This window comes from Vigna umbellata, chromosome 1, assembly GCF_029865625.1.
Source record: "Vigna umbellata cultivar VRB3 chromosome 1, Vumbellata_1.0, whole genome shotgun sequence".
In the NCBI taxonomy this organism is placed as follows: Eukaryota; Viridiplantae; Streptophyta; class Magnoliopsida; order Fabales; family Fabaceae; genus Vigna; species Vigna umbellata.
The window spans coordinates 96,432,033-96,452,194 of record NC_142165.1 but is presented as its reverse complement, the minus strand read 5'-3'; the positions used below and the strand labels follow the sequence as shown (position 1 = coordinate 96,452,194).

The window sequence follows — 20,162 nt, the reverse complement described above, 5'->3', positions numbered from 1 at the left end:
TTTTGTCTTATCTAATTTTCACAAGCATAATGACATATGAAAGAATTGGTAATTGGCCTATAGGGTTTTTTTTAGAGACGGCGATTCAACATCTGCAGATGATGATGAAATTGAAGAAATCTTGAATGAACATTTGCCTGAAGGCAAATATGTCAATGACTCAACTCTTTACAAAGGCAAATTGTTTAAATATTTCTCATTTTTTCACTTGGGGTTACAGTAGGGTGACAGAGAAAATGTTTGAGTGAAAGAGATGAAAGAGAAAGAGTTGAGAGGAATGAGAGAGATGACTAAGTGTTTGGGGGTTTCTTGTTTTTTTAGTTTTGAGAATGAAATTATTCAAATACTTTTAACCTTAAAATTTAGAATCCATGATATACAAGGGTATTTTTGTCTAATATATATATATATATATAATCATATTTAAATAAAATAATAAGTCATTTAATAGTATATTTATAAGTGTTTATTTATTTATAAATAATAACGAACCTTATTTTATTAATTAAACTATAATTATACTACCTTAGACAGACACGCATATTTAACTTCTTATATTTAATTATAGAAAATCATAAAAAATTAATATTTATAATTAATATTCATAAAAAATTGCTTTTCAGACAAGCACGATAAAGAAATTTATAATTAATATTTGAAATTAATTCATTCTTGAAATTTGAAAGTTAATTTTTAGTCCGAAAATTCTCACTAATTAACTTCAAAGTACTTTATTGTTTTATTCTCCGCAAACACAAAACAGGTCTGTGGTAAAATGAAGTGCCTCTATAATAACATTTTTAGCATCTATAAATATTTTTAAAATATTGACAAAAATGGCATTAATGCATGTGGGTGCTCTAGATTTGGCTGGATTTGATTTTTTTAATTTAAAATTTATATAGTTGGGTTTGGATGTAATATTAAATTTAAAATAAATCAAACCAGTATTGTTTTATTTACTTTGGCTGATTTATCTTTTTTATCATCCCAAAGATACTTGTCATTATTTTTTTAAAATTTTCAATATGAAATATTCTAATTTCTTCAGAAAGGAACCCTATTATTTAGTTATAATCTGTTGCCTTTCAAATTCAAATGCATGTTTGATTGCCAAAAGTGTAAAGATTTTAAAACCTTAGAAACATCAAAGGAAAGAAAAAATCATTAACTAATAAATCATACAAGTAGATGTTTTAAACACCCACTTTGCAAATGGGTCGCTGAAGAACCTCCTCCCAATTGTTTACAAGCTCGTGTGTATTCGAACAAAAGTCAATAAGTTCCTCATAATTTAGACCAACATTCGTTCAACCTAAAACACACGCTATTATTACATCAAGATATTTCTTAATAAACCTCAATAAAATATTATTACTATATCCAATATTGTTTTACATGTATTGCCTATTTAATTACCTTAATTAAAATATATAATTCCATTTGATAATGGTATCAAGCTTTTTATGATCGATAAAGTATTTAATTTCTTAATAAACAGTTTATTTATATTTTTTTATATATTAATTTTTAAGTTTTTTATCTGTCATTAGTTTATATTTTTTTAATTATTCATCATCTTAAAGTGTTAATAGTAACTTTCTCAATAATAACTTGTTAAAATATTATATATTATAAAACGTAAAATAGATAAATTGTACATTAGAAAATTAAAAATAATTCAATATGAAAGAAAACTATTTAATTTCTCAATGTTCCATATATATATATATATATATATATATATATATATATATATATATATATATATATATATATATATATATATATATATATATATATATATATATATATATATATATATATATATATAATATTAAATGAAATGTAGAAGGTATTGAAATTGTGTTATTTTAAGATTGTTTATAAGAAGCGATAAAATTTTACAGAGAAAGACAGCATCGTATATACATGTTAAACATTTTTCTATTTTTTTTAATCACTGCTTAAGCTCATTCGTTCCTAAATGTATCATAAACCGTGTGAGGAATTTATTTTAAAATAAGAAAATATCCATTTAAGAACAGGAATGTGGGGTGGTTGCTTGTGAAACAAATCGTTAGGTATTATAAATACTTGTATATTAACATAATTGTTTGGATTACGACAACAAAGGAGAAATGTAGCTGCAAAAAAGGTTTGTTATTGCGTCTATTCAACATTGAATTGTTTATAAACTTTTGCATTAAAAAAGAATCTACAACACTATCTATATGATGATAAAAATAATGATAGTGATCAAAGAATGTTTGCAGACGTGTTAATTTAAATTAAACTAAAATATCGTCCGCAGAGATTTAATTTCTTTTCACATGTAACGGTAAATATAAATATATTAAAGGGAGTCATGTTGAATCATACGTGATTCGTCAATGATAATGTTTTTTATTATAACGCTCATTAAAGTTTGCAAACGGAGGGAATACGGTAATTAATCTGGTAAACCTTGTTGCGTATCAGGCTTGGAATAAAAAAGTTGTAATAATTGAAAGTGTGAAGGTTGAAAAGAAAATGGAAGAAGTGAAGATAAAAAGAAGGGTACGTGTCTATCCACTAAAAAAAGGAAAAGATTGCATGTAATTATGGAAGATTTTTTACTTCTAAACCACAAGTCATGCCAGCACACGATTGATGAAGCAGAAGAAACACCTTCATAAGTACTGGATATAATTAATTAGGATTATATTTAAATCAGCCCAATGGAATTAAACGTGTTTCGTGTAATAACCATATCACATGATTTGGAATGATTGTGTAATCTCTTTGTCAATCTCTTCTAGATATACATTTTTGTTAAGAACCAATTAACACCTTAATTTTCTGTTTACCTTCATCCGTTCACATCAACGAACAGTAAGCCATATCCGCACACGGCTAACCAATAATGACACAGAATATGTACCGAAAATAACAAGATCTAAGAATGGTGAAACACGACACGAGATTGAGTGGGATTGATGATAAAATCACAGGTTGCATTCTGTGACAAACACAGATGTTTCACTGCGCTTGTCCTACTAAAAAAGACAGACGTCGTTACGCGCACAGGTAAACCCCTCCGATTTAATTCTTTAACCTTAATGCATTGGAAACACAAACGGGCTTATCTTTGACTAATACGAGAATTGCTGGATCGAGAACAGCCAGGCCAGGGAAATAAATAATTGATGCTGGGTAGTGGTGTATGAGGTGATATATATTGTGATAGTACTCGGAAGATAACCGCAACGTTTCAACAGAAAAATAATTGAAAGTTGGTTTGATGGGGATGGATTTGAATAAGGAAGACAACAAACGTTGAAAGGAAAGGTATCTGAACATAAAGATGAACAGGGAACTCAATCAATATGGGAAAAGAATTTAGTCTTATCTTGAATTTCATACACATGAGTGATAAAGCAATAGTGTTTTGGCATTGGTAGAAAAGAGTTTGTTAAGCAACTTCTGTTAAAGATTCCTTACAAGTGTGTTGTACACAAGTGAAGGACAACTTTCATTGTAATAGTTGCCTTGAAAACGATTTATGCAGCTGGAACCATGTAGTAGCAGTGGTAGATTGACATCACATTACATTACATGTAGATGAGGTGGATCAGTTTCTGAGGCAGTATATTATATTATATTATATTATACGAACATGGTTGATGCGAGGGAGTTGTGAGAGTGTGCATGCATGTGTGAACAAGAGGCATGTGATACTAGGAAGTAAGTACAGTGTCCAATAATAAAGGTATGAGTGATGAGTGTTTTGACAAGTTTGGTTGGTGTATATTTCTCTTATCCAATTTGGTGGAGGACAGAATGGTGCCCATGGGATGGAGAAGAAGGTTATTTGGAAGCTAATTGGTAATTGCCACCGAAGAGGTTAACACGAGGGCCTCATTTGGTCCCTCTCCTTGAACAAATATGGCCGAGAATCGTTGTTCGTGGCACTTTTTGTTCACCATTACCTCACTCAAATAAAACACCTTTCCATTCTAATTATTCGGACAATAAATGGTGTTTGTTATAAATCTAATATCCCAGTTGCTATAATCCTTATCCTGAGCCAGTGGCTATACTTGACAACAGATGAAGAATTATTGAGTAGTGTGGAAGTGGTAAGTGAGTCGTAGTCCATTAATCAAGGAATAATTTGATGAAATTGGGAGGAAAATGAGAAAGGAAGAAGGAATGGGAAAAGGAAGGGCGTTGATGTGAAAGTGCATGTGGCGTTGCATGTGCAGAGGGAAGAAATAATTGTTGTTGTGAGAGAGACTGCCACATGGCATGGAGAAATAAGGAGGAGGAGGTGATTGAGAGAAGAGGTTGGTGTGTAATTGTCAGAAGTACCCTCTTGGAACCACCACTTCTTCAATCTTTGATCTTTGACTCTTCACCTCAACTAACATGGCTGTGCTTTTAATAAAAAACAAACCCTACCTTAACTGCTTTACAAAGACCCTCACGTTGCTTTTCTCCCATAAATCTCCCCTTTCGATAAAGCTTGATTGGAATCAACCGCTCATTTACTCTTTCAAAACGACAACCAAATGTCCCTCGTGTCGTCGTAGGAGCTTCCCGTTGCGCCATGTCAGCATCGCATACCGTGTTCTTCTTTCGCAGGGTGAAATTTCGGCGAAGTTTGCGGTTGGGAAAATTTAATTTAATATAACGTAAGAGAATCAAAGCACAGAAGAAAAGAGGGACCTACCAAACCCTTCACCCCATGTGCTTCTGTCTTTTTAATCCTGTTTAACTTAAATCAATTACTCCTTCCCACCTTTTCTTCACAAATAGCTTGCGTTCACGTTCTCTATTAAACTTCTTCTATTCCTATTTAATGCAATCCTTTCATTATTTCCAATTTTAAACTCTACTCTTTGCTCTTACGGAAAACTAAACTGTTTGAGTAATTACTACGCCATTATTTACAATTGACAAACTTTCGCATATTTTCCGTTCCATTCCTCTTAAATAAACACGCAAAAATTAAATATTTCCCACCCACACCACACTTTCGTTTTCGCTTCGCGGTTTTCTCAAGGAATCGATCTTCCTGTGTTGATCTCCTGAGAAGGACGTGTTGTACTTTGTGGGATGAATTTCACATAAATAAATATTGAATCGCACTCCTACAACTATTTTTAAATTATTATATTCTTCTTAATTTAAAATATTTAAGATTAATACAATTAGTTTTATAAATACCGTATAAAAAAACTCCGGATTTAGAGGTGGAATTAGGTTACCTGTAGAATAATTTTAAAGCAGATATTTATAATTATATTGTTTTCTTAGAAAAATAAAAAATTTATCATTAAATGATAAAAAAATATGAAAAATAACTCATTTGGGATTCACTATATCTAGATGGTGAGATGAGTTCGTTCGGTTTGACTTATTTAATTGTTAAACGGGATGGATTCAGCGTTTTAAACTCGTTTCAAATCGGATTCGACTTACTACAATCAAATAAATAATTAATATTTATATTTCCAAATTATTTATTATTATTGTTGTTGGTATATGTATTTGTTTGATATTTCAATCATATGAATGTTTCCATGGATCTTTAACTAATTAATCACATTCAAATATTCTTTTATATATTTATTTATTTTATAGGTTAATTAGTTAGGTCGAATAAATTTAAAAATTTTAATCTATTTCAAAGAGTTTTAAAAATTAATAAATTTTTTATTCTCATTTATTTCATAAGGAATTTTAAAGTATAATCCATGAAGGCAGGAACTTACTACCACAATACATTTCATTTATGGCAAACGAGTTAAAGCCTACGATGGAGATGTTACATTTTTCTTCACTGAATAATTAGGACTCATTGTTAATAACACTCGTCACATGTATAATAGTAAATAATTAAAATTATGAGTGAAACCCAGTAAATTCTGACTTCGCTAAAAATTTCCTCAGCAACAAATTCCATTAAATTTAATATTTTAAAAATAAATAATCAATAGTTAAAGTTTATTTTATATAATAAAAATTATCATTAATCTAAAATATAAAATATTTTTTAAAATATTACAATTTTTAACTTCAATATATTTATATATTCAAAAGTATTTAATGACATAAATCTTAATTATAAAAATCCATCTATCTTCTGAATAAAATGCTTGTGATCTTGAATTTGGATGTTTTAGTAACTTCAAACCTATTGGTTTTATACGTCGACAATGACAATCAAAAAAACCTTTCCTAATGAAAAACTTCACAATCATCTTGATTAGCACGTGCGAGGATTTGGGCTTTCTTTGTGGATAATATACTTCGGAAGTGTGGACCCACAAATTAAGTGGTTTATTGAGTCCAAATAAGATCGGGCCATGAAAAGTCCATATTGTAACACTTATTTTCTTGGGTCTGCGGGCTGTTCTTTGGGTTTTCGGCCCTGGAAAATTTCTTCCGTTTAAAAAATAAATCTTATGGAAAAATATATTCGCGTTATGTCTACTCATTAGCCTATCAAAATAAGAGAGAATAAAGAATATATATTTTTCTTTGTCTTTATTTATGGGAGTGGATCCGCAATAACATTTTACATACTTCTCTTTAATTAAATATATCAAACGAGAAAATCACCACTCAACATTTTTTTTTTGCTTTCTATTATGTTTTCTCCTTCATAAGAAAATAGTAATATATTGTAGAAATTATTTTTAACTTATTCATTAAAAATAATATTGATCTTTCTTTTATGAATTAGTTTCGTAATAACGAATTAAACCTAAATCACTTAAGACAAAAGCTCATAATTTTAAATGACTACAAAGATGATCATCGTAGAAGATTGAATTTAGACTTGTATAACTTCATGAGAATATGTTCCGATAAAATATATACTAATATTATATTATTTTCATTTACTTCTTAATCAAGCTATGTCTTAACTCATATTGCAACATTTTTTAGTGAGAAAAATAAAATAACAAAACTCGCATTCTAATATTTTAATAAAATTTGTCTAAATTATTTTTGTTTTATCTAGAGACGAATCTTAATCAATTTTTTTAGAAGGGCCAAAATAACAATACATTTAAAATTTACAAATTTAATCATATAACAAAAGCACATTCTTCAGTATTGAATTTTCTTTTTGAATTTTTTTTTTCAAAAATGATACTCCATGTTTGACAACTGATATTACGTTTCAAATAATTAATAATATAAAATCCTTCTTAAGTTATTCTTTTAATATTAAAAAATGATTCTCTTTAATTGAACAATTGATTATAAGTATCGTGCTTTAGACTACATAAATAATTTGAATTTATGTTGTTTTTATGCATGTAGTTTCCATTTTATCACTTTTGAAAAATAAATATATTTTTTTATTCTTTATCAATATACTTGTTTAAAAAAAATTAAATTTTTAAAAATAAACTGTTAGAATTAAAATAGAGTCATGAAAAAAATACATAATAATTAACATTTTTTATTATGTTCATAAAAGAAAAAAAAAGTACACAAAGAGTTCACAAGATAAAGAAAATACAATATTAAGAAAATAATATTTTATTATCAAGTACGATAAGTGAGAGTTAATTTTTTTTATCAAAAATGAAACAACAGGTTAAAAAAAAATAATGATTTTATGTTTAACCTTCTTTTTCTCTTTGAAAACAAAAAAGAGTAGATGGGAGAGTGAGGACAAATATAAACATTAAATAACACAAAATGGTGAGAAAAAAAATAATAAAAAAGCATCTTAATAATTTTACTTTTTCCTATATTTAAGTTTATATTTTACTATTTATAAACATGTATTTATAAAAAAATAAAAGATTTAGTTTCCATAAATTATTATAATACACATTGAAAAGTTTGAAAAATATGAAATAGTTGTTTCTATGATGTTCCAGCACATATTTCATTTATGGAAGTACTTATTTTCTTTAAGGGATTTAAAAAAAAAAGGAGGATTTAGAAGTGATAAATAATATATTTGTCTGTGAAAATTTAAATAAAATTTAATGAATGTGATAAATAAAAAATATTTTAATTAAAAAAATATAAAGATTATTAAAATATATTTAATGATTAAAATATTATAAAATGATATTTATTACTAATATATTTATTTGTAAATTATATTATAAGGAAAAAATAATTTTAAAAATAAAATAAATTTATATTTAAGTAAAGTCAAATGTTTTTCATTTGTGATGGGTGTTGGTATTAGAGGTAGAGATGGCAGAAATATGAGAAGAGCCAGCGAAGATTGGTTGTGTTGTGTGTATTGAAGTCAATTATGGGAAAACTGCAGAGTGAGTGACTTTGTGTGGGGCTGTGCTAAAAACTAACCTGCAACAGTCTTTTCCAAGTTGCAATTTGCAGACTGCATATCTCTCTATCTTTCAATCAATGCAGGATTTTTGTTTATCTTTTAAATCCGGTGATCTTGAATTTAAGGGTTTTTCCATATGCATAAATGCAGTAAATGGAAATGGCAGCCTCTGACTGTGACTATGACAACTCTTCAAACCATTCAACTCCAATAATGTAGTCACAGAACATACTCGCAAAACATCCTCTTTCGTTTTCTTTTTTTCTTTTCAAAATCCAACTAATTATCAACCACCTTTTTTTTCTTTTCTTTTTACTTCCATATATGTATATCTCACCATAACATTTTTTCTATTTCATAATCATATAAGAAAAAAAATTACTTAAAAAGATTAAAAATAAATTTATAAAATAAACAATATTAAAATACATATTGTTAATTCTTTAATATTAAAAAAACAAATTATGATTATATAATTTCAAATGAATAAACAATAATATAATCAATGTGAAATGATTACATAAAATATTTTAGAATTACACAAGTAAAATTTCATAATACCAAAATAAATAAGCAATTACCATTCAAAGAATTACATGGAATAAACAAGCACAATGAATAAACTTACTCCCAATGAACTTGCTGAGGAAAGATCTTACATACTAATCTTCAAAGAGGTTTAACAATATGGTAGTTTCTTAGTTAGTACGTTTAGTTTCTCCTACCATTACACAAAGCATTTTATGGACTAATAAGATTGATGAATTCTAAAATGATCTAAAATCCAAATTCTTTCAAAAGAATTTTTTAAGAAATTGTGTATTGCAAATGAATGCTTTTTCTTTAAGATAGGGAGACTTCATTGTTACTAAAATTTTGATAAAACTCATAATCGTTTGGGATGAATGAGATAATTTAAGACTCGAATCTTGTTATAATTATTTTACTAAAGTTTATTATGAAACGATTTTCTTAATAAATTAAATTCCGAGTAACAATTTTTTATAAAATTTTTCATTAAATCGTTTCATTCGTTTATTTAAATCTCTTAATCCAAACAATATTATAATCATTTATCTATGTTTTCAAATTTAACCATTCACTCTTCCATGATTTACTTTTCAATTCAAACATTACCTTAAAAAACGATATTTACGATGAAATGGGACAAATACAAGGGGCATAGATAAAGAAAATTGTTGATAGCGATAATAATATAGTTGATGAAAAATGTAAAATTATTAAATCAAACATAAATATGGAAGCTAATTGATGGATCCGTTATTGCATAAAATAGTAAACTAAAGCTAAAATCCTCAATTCTAACAAGAAATGCAACGTATCACATTTTTCATTCCAAATATTTTAGGCACAGAGTCAGCTCTTGAGAATAATATTAATAATATAATTAATTTTTTAATTGTATTTATAAGTTCCGATAAAGATGGTAATTCTGTTGAATTAAAATAAACTCTTACACTTTATTTATTTGAATAAGTGGTTGAATCGATTTGAAAGAATTTAAAGGTAAATATTTTTAATCTGTCATGTCAATCAAATTCAGGTTAATTCTCGTAAATTTTACTTTTAAATTTACTCAATCAAATTCACGTTAATTCTCGTAAATTTTACTTTCAAATTTACTCTTACTTACTTCCAAATCCACTCAAATAAATAACAAAAAATTTATTCGGCACTCTCTTTCAAATTCATTCAAGTAAATAAAGCTTTACGAAAAGGTTAAAAAAAATTATGATAACAATGCAAATATAATTTATGAAAAATATTGAATTCAAAGACCGAAGATATAAAATATTCAATAAATAAAAAACTACTAACAAATCCAATTATTTTTTATTGCATTCAAAAAAGTTCTTTTAGTGATTTAGAGATAGTGTTGTTTTAAAATAAAATAATATTGTTATTGTATTTAACAATTGAAATATATATATATATATATATATATATATATATATATATATATATATATATATATATATATATATATATATATATTTTAATTTTGTAAAATACTTAATCTGCTTAACAATAATAAATTCTTTTTTTAATCATAATGATTTTATATTAGAATGTTTATAATTTATTGTAATTTTGACTAAAAGTTATTTTTATACAACCGTTTAGATATAAGATTTGTGTTGTTTTCATCGATTAACATAGATAACTATAAAGTTAATATACACAAAAAGTTTTTTTTTATTAAATGACTATATACACAGCAAGTATAAACAGAGTATTGCTTTTAAAGTTTTATTTTTTTTTGGTGATTCATATTTTTAGATGTTCGGCATTTTTTTTTATGTGGAGGACTATCATGTCTATTTTATAAAAGGGTTAGAGCACCCATAAATACTCTACTATAATTATTTTTTTTTCTAAAAACAAAAATAACAAATATAAACTTTTTTATTTATTTTAATGAGTTTCAACAAATACTTAAAAATATAATTAATCTCGGATACACGTTCAGTCTTATTATATAAAAGAAAGGAAGTTTGGGTGAATAATTCCCATGAATAAGGTTAGTTTTATAAATATATATTAAATAAATAAATTAAGAAATATAAAAAACAAAACGTCAATAAAATATTGATACTAATAACTATTTTATAATAAAAAATGGAAAATGACATTAAAATATGTTTATATTAGAATTTATCGTCGCCACCAAATAATTAAAAAAAGGACAAAAAAAAAAATGTCAAATGTAACACACTTCTTAAAATCTAAATTTTGAAAAACAATCAAAATCTTAACATATAAATAAGGAAGTTTTGGGTAACGATTTCCAAAATACAAATCAATTTTGTAAATATATATTAAATAAATAATAGTAAACACAAAAATGAAAAATAATAATATATTACTGTTTAAAATGTCACAGAAGATTAACCATTAAAATTTATCAGAAAATAAAGATGAAATTTTAAATTAAAATCGTTTTCGATTTAAAAATTTTCAATCATAATTTTTATTTGTAAGTATAAATTTATAATAGTTATATAATAGTCATAAGATTTACTGATTTAACTTTTTATGGTTTTTAAAGATTTTCAATTTTACATTTATCTTTTCATTTTAGTATTATAATAAATATTCATTTCATACGAGCCTATTATCTATTTTTCTATAAAAGAAAAACATAATAAAAATGAAAGAGTGTGAAAACTAAAAAAAAATTAATATATTTGGTTAAGAAAAAGAAATTGAAAGAATAATTAATTTAATGTTATGAGATTAACTAGTTATTTATTGTCTACTGTAATTCTATTCATACATAAACTTTTTTCTCTCTACGAAATTTAAACATTTTTTTATCTTATTTATTTTTATCATAATATGTATCGTTTTTCTATTTATGTTCATTTAAATGTTAATATTTTGATCTCTAGTTCACTGAAATAATATTGTTAGAATTGTTCGATCGTGGAGTTTAAAGTTTTATATCTGAAAAACATCTAAAAGAACATTTAAACTATATTTATCTCAATTGGTAAATAATATAAAATGTTTAATTATATGATCAGTTAATAATAATGTACATTAATCATAAATTGGTTTCATGGATATGGCTGGTGGCATTCTATTTCTCTCTTGGTGGTTTGTCCGTATATTTTTGTCGAAAATCTAAGAGCTCCATAGTTTTCGGTGAATTCTTGTGTATGGCCACCTTTTTTGTACAAACAATAATGAGATTCCTCAAAGTAAAATCGAAACACACACACGGTTACGCTTTTTCCCTTCAACTAAATTAACCGAACTCTCTCTTCTGTTCAACTCAAATTACAAAACACCCCATAACTATGCAATGCCATCCCCACTTTCTGTGAACACTGATTCATCATCACATTGCTCTGTCACACCACCTGCTTCTGCCATAAAGGGAACAAAACAACCTTCCCAAACCCAAAAGTTCCCTCCTTGATCCCTTCCTCCTTCTCTCTCTCTCTCTCTCTCCTCTGTTCACTCGTCAGAGCAATCACTTGACACTTGTTCAGCCTTCACCATGTCCTTTCTAACACCCCCTCTCATTTACTGCTTTTTACTACTTTGCCATTTTCCTCTCTTTCTCTTCTTCTATTGTCCTCGTCTCCCCCCATCACCACCATTATTACCTTTATTATTGTTTCAACAACCCCTTTTCTGCGCTACATTCAAGGGATTCTTCTTTGTCACTTTCCAACATTTTCCTTGTTTTTCATTTGCTCAGGTTCTTTTCTTTTTCTCTGTTCTTGTACCCGCATTGTCGTTTCGCACGTAATGTTCGTGTCCATTGCCAATCTTTTTTTTTCATGTGTTGGAATATTATAATCTGAACTGGAGATTCTCTTCTTCTTTCCCTGTCCTGTTTTCTTTCTAATGCTGACGGAATGGAAACAGTACATTTTGCTGTTGAGATAAGAACTAACATAATGTCGTAATGGGGTTGCTTTTGGTTGTAGTCTGATGAAAGGTACTTCATTTTGTTTTTCTCTTTGTTTAATTTATGTTTATGTTCATTTCCCGCTTGAAATGTCCTCAGAGCTTTCAATGAAGAACGAGTTAGCTTTTGTCGACATTTAAATCACTATTGAAGTTATTTATTTCGTTGAACTTTGCTTGTAGTTTTCACCCTATAATTTTGTGCTTATTTATTTCATTTCATCCTTGTTTCCTCTTTTTCTGTGCCAACTGCGTTTTTATATGGCTATTTTTATGGCTTTTATTTCTTTTCTAGGTTGGTTAGCGCTGTTTCATGGGGGTTCTGCTTATGCAAGAGTTAGGCAGTGATGGATGGTAGGAGACATTCTGTTGATATTCCTATTTCTAAAACTCTTGTGGCACTGAGGAGAGTAAGGTCATTGAGGGATCCATCAACTCATGGTGTCAGCAAACTCTCTCCTTTGATTCATGATGGAGATTGGGACAATGGTTCTAGTAATGGGGTTTCTCTGAGTTTGAGATTTCTCAACGGTTCTCATGCTGGTCATTGCGACGGTAATGGCTTTTCAAGATCAAACAGTTTAGACTTTAAGGATCTGAGAGAGCAGGAAACTGCTGAGTTAGAATTGAAAATGTTGAACTATAAGATGAACTATTGTGGGATCTCTCGTCAGGAAGGGCAACGAGATGATGAACATGTGTACTCTAATCCTAAGCAGCAAGGTATTTCTGGAGATAAATCGCCAAATGAAAGCAGTTGTAGTAACCATGAAGGTGAAAGATTGGATTTGGTTGCCATTACGCCTCCATGTAATCATTTGAGGGATGGTGAGTTATGCTATTTATCAACTGCATTGAGAGTAGATCACTCAAAGTCAGCTAGAAAATCACTACGCAAGAATCAAATGAAACCATCTGGAGTGGTGGGTGATATAGCAAGCCATGTAGGAAGTCAACAGTGCCTTTCTGTTTATGATTCTATCTCAGCTCGTCGTAGCTTGGAACTTGTCACTCAAGATGTTGACGCTTTAGATAATCGCCATGGATGTGGATTAAGGAGTTGTTGGTCAAAGTCACCAAGGTTTAGAGAATCAAATCATTATTCCGAAATAGAAGGTCTTCCCTTGATATTGCAGCACGCTAATGAAACGGATCTCAATGGACGTAGAAACATTGGACACATTGGTGGTGAAATTAGTCCAAATATGGAAACTCCTAGAAGTTTATCTGTGAAATTCAGGCCAAAATCTTTTGATGATTTGGTTGGACAAAATGTGATAGGTAAGTCTCTTTTGGGTGCTATCTATAGAGGAAGGATAGCATCATTTTATCTCTTCCATGGTCCACGCGGCACGGGCAAGACCTCAGCCTCTAGGATATTTGCTGCTGCACTGAATTGCCTATCTTCTGTGGAGCAAAAGCCTTGTGGTCTGTGTAGAGAATGCGTTTTGTTCTTCTCTGGAAGAAATAAGAATGTTAGTGAAGTAGATTCTTTGAGAATCAATCGTGCAGAGAAAGTTAAATCCCTTGTTAAGCATGCATGCGTTCCTCCAGTTTCTTCAAGCTTTAAAGTGTTCATTGTTGATGAGTGCCAGTTATTGCATAGGGAAACATGGGCGTGCCTTTTGAATAGTCTAGAGAATGTTTCTCCTCATGTGGTTTTTGTGATGATCACTCCTGATTTGGATAACGTTCCTCGGAGTGCAGCATCACGGGCTCAGAGGTATCACTTTGCAAAGATTAAAGATGTTGACATCGTAAGAAGATTAGAAACAATATGTGTCGAAGAAGGTCTTGAATCTGAACAAGTTGCTTTGGACTTCATTGCTGCTAGATCCTGTGGTTCTCTTAGGGATGCAGAAACTATGCTTGATCAACTGAGTTTGCTTGGTAAAAAGATCACAGTATCCTTAGTCCACGAGCTAGTGAGTGTTTTGCTTTGTTCCTGCGTGTATGCCATTGCAATTGTCTTCATTTTCTCTTTCTGAGCATTATGTCTTACCCATCTTGTTCTGCAGACTGGGATCATTTCTGATGATGAATTGCTTGATTTGTTGGACCTAGCTTTATCCTCTGACACTTCAAATACAGTTATACGAGCCCGGGAACTTGTCAGAACAAGGATAGATCCTTTACAACTTATATCACAGTTGGCAAATCTTATTATGGACATTCTGTCAGGGAAATGTGAACTTCGTGGCTCTGAAATAAAAACAGGATTTTATAATAGATATACATGTAAGTGTTTTAAAATGTATTATATCCTTTTTTGCTTTGAGCATATTGGCGCTTCTTTGTTTTTGAAGGCCATATTTGTGTTTTTCCCCATGCAAACCGATACTGCTTTTATCTTATTTCTGTTGCTCTATCACAGCGGAAGCAGACCTGCAGAAACTAAGTCATGCATTAAGAATACTGTCTGAATCAGAGAAGCAGTTGAGAATTTCCAAGAATCAAACAACATGGTTCACTGCAGCTCTTCTGCAGCTGAGCTCCGTTGAATATTCATCGGCTAATGCAAATACTACGAAGTTGTGTACACGACCTGCTTCCGTTAGAGGTGGGCTTGACTTTCTTTTCTCAAATTATGGTTTTTTATTCCCATCTTCCTTAGCGAGTATCTGGGATGGAGCAGGCAGAGTTGGAGTGGTTTTTGATCTGGTTGAACCATTCTAAACTTGTCCATAATGGATGCAGATGGTGATATCTGCAGTACATCTCCTAAAGGTGACAGCTTGGAGCATCTTACCACAACAGATCAATGTGATGATAAGTCATATAGGTTAGCAGTGCAGGAGGATCACAAAGGAACGTTGGATTCTATATGGTATAAAGCTACTGAGATGTGTCAATCTAGCAGGCTCAGAACTTTTCTCAGGAAACACGGGAAGTTGTCTTCAGTTTGTATTAGTCAAGGTACATATTGTATTTCATTTACAGTGTCTTTTCTTTTACCAGAGACTAAATTTGTTTTCTTCTAACTTACTGGCATAATATGTACTCTAATACTTTCCCACAGATATGCTTAGTCTTCTTCTTGTGCTTCTTTTTATCAACAGAACTGCTTGCAACATGTTATTTGAAACTTTATTTTCAAAGTTGTTTATTATAGGGTGAAATCCCTGTTGAAATTGGGGTAAGTTGTTTATGGTCTGTTTGGGTAAGCAACTTGATTCAGGTCTAATTGAATAATTATCTACTATATAGTTATTTATGAGTAAGTCGTTTCTATAGTGAAACGGGAAATAAGTTAAATTGTTTTACGTAAGCTATAAGCTGGTTTTCATAAACTATCTTCGAGAGTTGTTGAAATAAGTTGAAAATAACTTATAGACATATCATAAGTTATTTTCGTAAGTTCTACCAAACATGTACACAGGTGTTCATGTCCTATGATAAGAGTCCAAACAAGTTGTTTATAAACTTTCAAAGGGGTCTAGTGGGATCAGTAAATTTCTCACCATAATAATGTTGGGAAGAATGTATAGAAGAATGTGTTGCCAACATTCTCCTTTTTGTTAATGATTGTTGTTAAGAGTTTTTCCTAGTATTATTGTCAAAACTGATTTCTTTCGAAGGACAGTAGGGAAATTATTTACATCAAACATAGTTTTATTAGCATATTATGCTGAAGATCTGACATTGACTAGAAATAATTCAAATTTATCAATAGGTTCAAACCTCATTATATTAAGTTTTTAAAAAGATTGAATTAAGTTTAAAGTCTTCTTCTTAATATGGTCTCAAATTGTACAAAATTCAACTTCCTTTTAACTATCAATAGCAGTACGCAATGGTTTTACATATATTTTGACCTAGCTTTTGCTTTTAGGGAAGAAAAATTATACTTTTATACTTGTGAAATGTTTCTTCTCAAAGTTCTTAGTATGTACGAAGTAATCCAATGAATTCCAATTTTCAGGCCGTGCAGTTGCGGAGCTGGAGTTCCAGCATCGGGACTATGTAAGTAGGGCTGAGAAGTCATGGAAGTTGATTGCAAGTTCTCTGCAGTTCGTATTGGGCTGTAACCTTGAGCTCAGAATCAATTATGTTCCTTCATGTGCCTCAGATTCTATTTATGCTAAATTGAAGAGGTCATCCATCAATTTCTTCGGTTGTTCCCGCAGAATTCGTTGGAAATCTTTATCATCTAATGAACAAGGAAGTGAATCAGACTATGCTGAATACACCTCTCAAAAGCCCACGATGAATGTTCAAACGCGAACCTGTTCCTCTGATTATGAACCCCGGGTGCCACCAGTCGAGGCCGGCAATGGAATTGGAATGCAGGTTATAACAGCTTTGAGAAGTAGCGAAGGAAATTTGCTAAGCTCAGGGAAAATGCTTTTGAATAGGCGAGATCAAGAGACTCCAAGAATTTCTTGTTCGAGAGTTGATTCTTGCACGGAAGAGGGATGCAATTATGAACACATAGCTTCATCAACCCCTGATTTAGATAATCAGTCCGACTGTTTTCCTAGAACCCGCTGGCTTCATAAAAAGTTTGGTTCTTCTTATGCACCACAGCAGAAGGATTTTGTTTTATCTATGCCCAAGTTCAATTGTTCTGAGATTTGCAGATATGATCTGGAACCCAGTGTCTTTTCTCACCGTTCTAACAACTGCACTCAAGCAGCTGCGGAGAAGTAGGTGGTTTTACATACAAATTTTTATCATTGTTTATTATGACTGTTTTGTATTGTGCAATTTTTTGTCAGGGTATAATCAGTGTTTACTTAATAGTCAGAGCCACTCTTCTTTATAGACCTTGGTTAATTGAATGCAATCAGTTAAAACCTTCATTCAACATACTGAATAAGTTGAAAACCCATCAAGATAAGTTCATGCATGTATCTGAGGTTAAGTCTTACACTATATTAAGCTTTTAGCTTCTCTCGAAACAGTTATTAACATGACTTTCTATGCAGGTGCTAGCTCATACAAAAGGGGAGAAGGAAAGCGTGTAAGTATGATCGTTTCCTTTTGAAGCTAGTGATCTGACTGTTTTCACAATCGAAGAGGAAACTGCTATATGCATAGTGATGATAGTTTGTTTCCGGTGACCTGTTTAGTTTCATGCGATGTTTCATTATTTGAAAGAAACTGTAATCTCGTGGAGGATTGCAATCTCTAGCTTCAAAATGCAATTCTAGATTCTTTGGGAGCTGTTCTGAGTCTTGTGATGTCCAAGAGAATGAATGTTTTATGCACTCGTGCTTTTAACGTAATTAAAACATTGCTGAAGGCAAATTAAAACATAGTTTCCCTCGTGATCGTGCTTTTAATCCTTACACCATTTACCTAAAACATTTTAACTAAGGTCCAATATGATCGTACACCGATTTATACATACTCATTTCAACAGATGTCGAAAATAGTAGGAACAGATCTAAATCATTACTTATCTCCGTATATAAGTGACTGGTTTGCCTTTCCAAAAAATATTAAACTATCACTAAAATCTTATTTGTGTAAAATTTGGCTTCTTCTATGTGGGCGGTTTCTTCGGGCATGGATAAACACTCTTTTTAAGCACTTATCTGAAACTTATGAGGTGAGTCATCGAGAACCATCCAGACTAACAAGCACAAAAGTGATAACGTATGATAGGAAATGAGAACATATTGAGTAAAGATATCTATATAAATGGTAAAAATAACTTGAACTTCCTTATCAAATAAGTGGAGCCTGGGTGAACGGATAGCAGATTAAATAGAATGTGCACAAAAAGTTCAAATGGATCCCACAATTTCGTACCAACGTTAGAAAAACTAGTCTACGGAGAGAGAGAGAGTGAGTGAGTCTTATAAAACAGCAAAAATATAAAATACTAAAAATAAAGATACAGAAAATATAATGCTAATAAGAAATGGAGAGTGATGAGTAGCATGTTCCGTGGGACTATTAGCAACAGTAGGAATGATGACAAGAGGGAGAAGCTGAGAAGGGGAAGAGGAGAATAGAGGGGTGTGGATTTGAGGAACAACTGCCGAGTTTAGTACTAGAGATCTGTTTATTAAGGAGGACTTAAGAGAAGAAAGTCACCTGAGATAATTTTTTGTTCTAGGCTATGTAGGGGCAGTAAAGAGCCAACAAAACTACGCATCCCAACCTCTTCACAAATTTATTAGGTTTGGGCTATCTGACCTACGGTTTGCCATGCTGGTCCTCATACAACAAACAAACAACAACCTATGATGGAGGTGGTACAATGTTTGATCATACGGTTTCTTCCTCTTTTTAATGTCTTACAACAGAGCACAAATATCACTACCAGATTATCATATCCCATTTTCAAAATGACAACTCTTTTTTATTCTTTCCATATTTATTATTTTATAAAGTGTTATATTTGCAAATGTTATCGCAATGCCCGTGTTTTATTTTAGTATTTTTAGAAGCTTACTTTAATTACAATCTTAAATTTTAAATCTAAATCCCATAAGAAAAATTCATTAAAACGTAATAAATATATCAAAATCTAATTAAAATAAAATAAAATTCTTAAGAGACTCATAAATGATAGGAAAATGTTATTTGGACAACGTATTTTTAACACTGTTTTGACAACGCCACGTGTCAGCGCTTCATTGGCTCAGTAATTTGAAATTAAAACAGAGAAAGGGTTACGGGGCGAGGGGTATTTTGGGATTTCCAGGTTAAAATTTTAAGAATTGGGTTTGGCGGTTTAGGGTGGGAAAGACGTTCGTTCAACCCTTCCAGTGTCTCGCTCTCTCGTTCTCTCGCTCTCTCGCTCTCTCGCTCTCTCGTTCGTCTTCGAAACTTCCATTCCTCCTTCTTCAATACGTGCGTTGAAACCTTGGATATTCTGTGTGGCTGTGTGTTCAATCTTTACCGTAGTCGGTCTGTCGTCCACAAGGAAACCCTTCCATCTTGTGTGTCGCTATGTCCTCCATCTTGCCCTTGAAACAAGATTTGAAAACATGGACATAGTCATCACTACAAGGTTTGATGCGTTGCAATCGCGCGTTGGGAACATTGAACAACAACTGCAACACTTCCAAAGTGCTTCTGAAAACAATCCTCAGACTTAAAATTGGTTGTTTAGGCTTTATTTTCTGCATTATAAAGAACTATGTACCACAGTTCCTACTTTGATAATTTCAAGTCTTTAATTTAATGAAGTTGTTTACTTTAAAACTGGTTCCTCAATTCTCGACATTTATTATGTAATGTTCAATTTATGATACACTTAATACCATTGCAGTTGTGAGTAAAACACCAATACCACTAACCAATACCACTTAATGACATTGCAGTTGTCTGTAAAACTAAAACACTGTTGTAATCGTTTACAGTGGCCTGGTAAACGATTACACGAGAGAAATCACTGTTTTGTACAGAAAGTTGAACTGAAGTAGTCAGCTGTGGTGTCATGGGTGAT

The 20,162-nt window shown here is 30.6% G+C and overlaps 1 protein-coding gene across 1 annotated transcript; it reads left to right on the top strand.

The window, feature by feature from the left end:
• The first annotated feature begins 13,089 nt into the window (after positions 1-13,089).
• LOC124846206 (protein STICHEL-like 2) lies at positions 13,090-17,921 on the top strand. The gene is given in 6 exon segments (XM_088104936.1): positions 13,090-14,682; positions 14,776-14,995; positions 15,132-15,317; positions 15,455-15,673; positions 16,680-17,288; positions 17,291-17,921. Coding segments are annotated over 6 exon segments (2,850 nt in total). The 5' UTR covers positions 13,090-13,104; the 3' UTR covers positions 17,329-17,921.
• Positions 17,922-20,162: the final 2,241 nt, after the last annotated feature.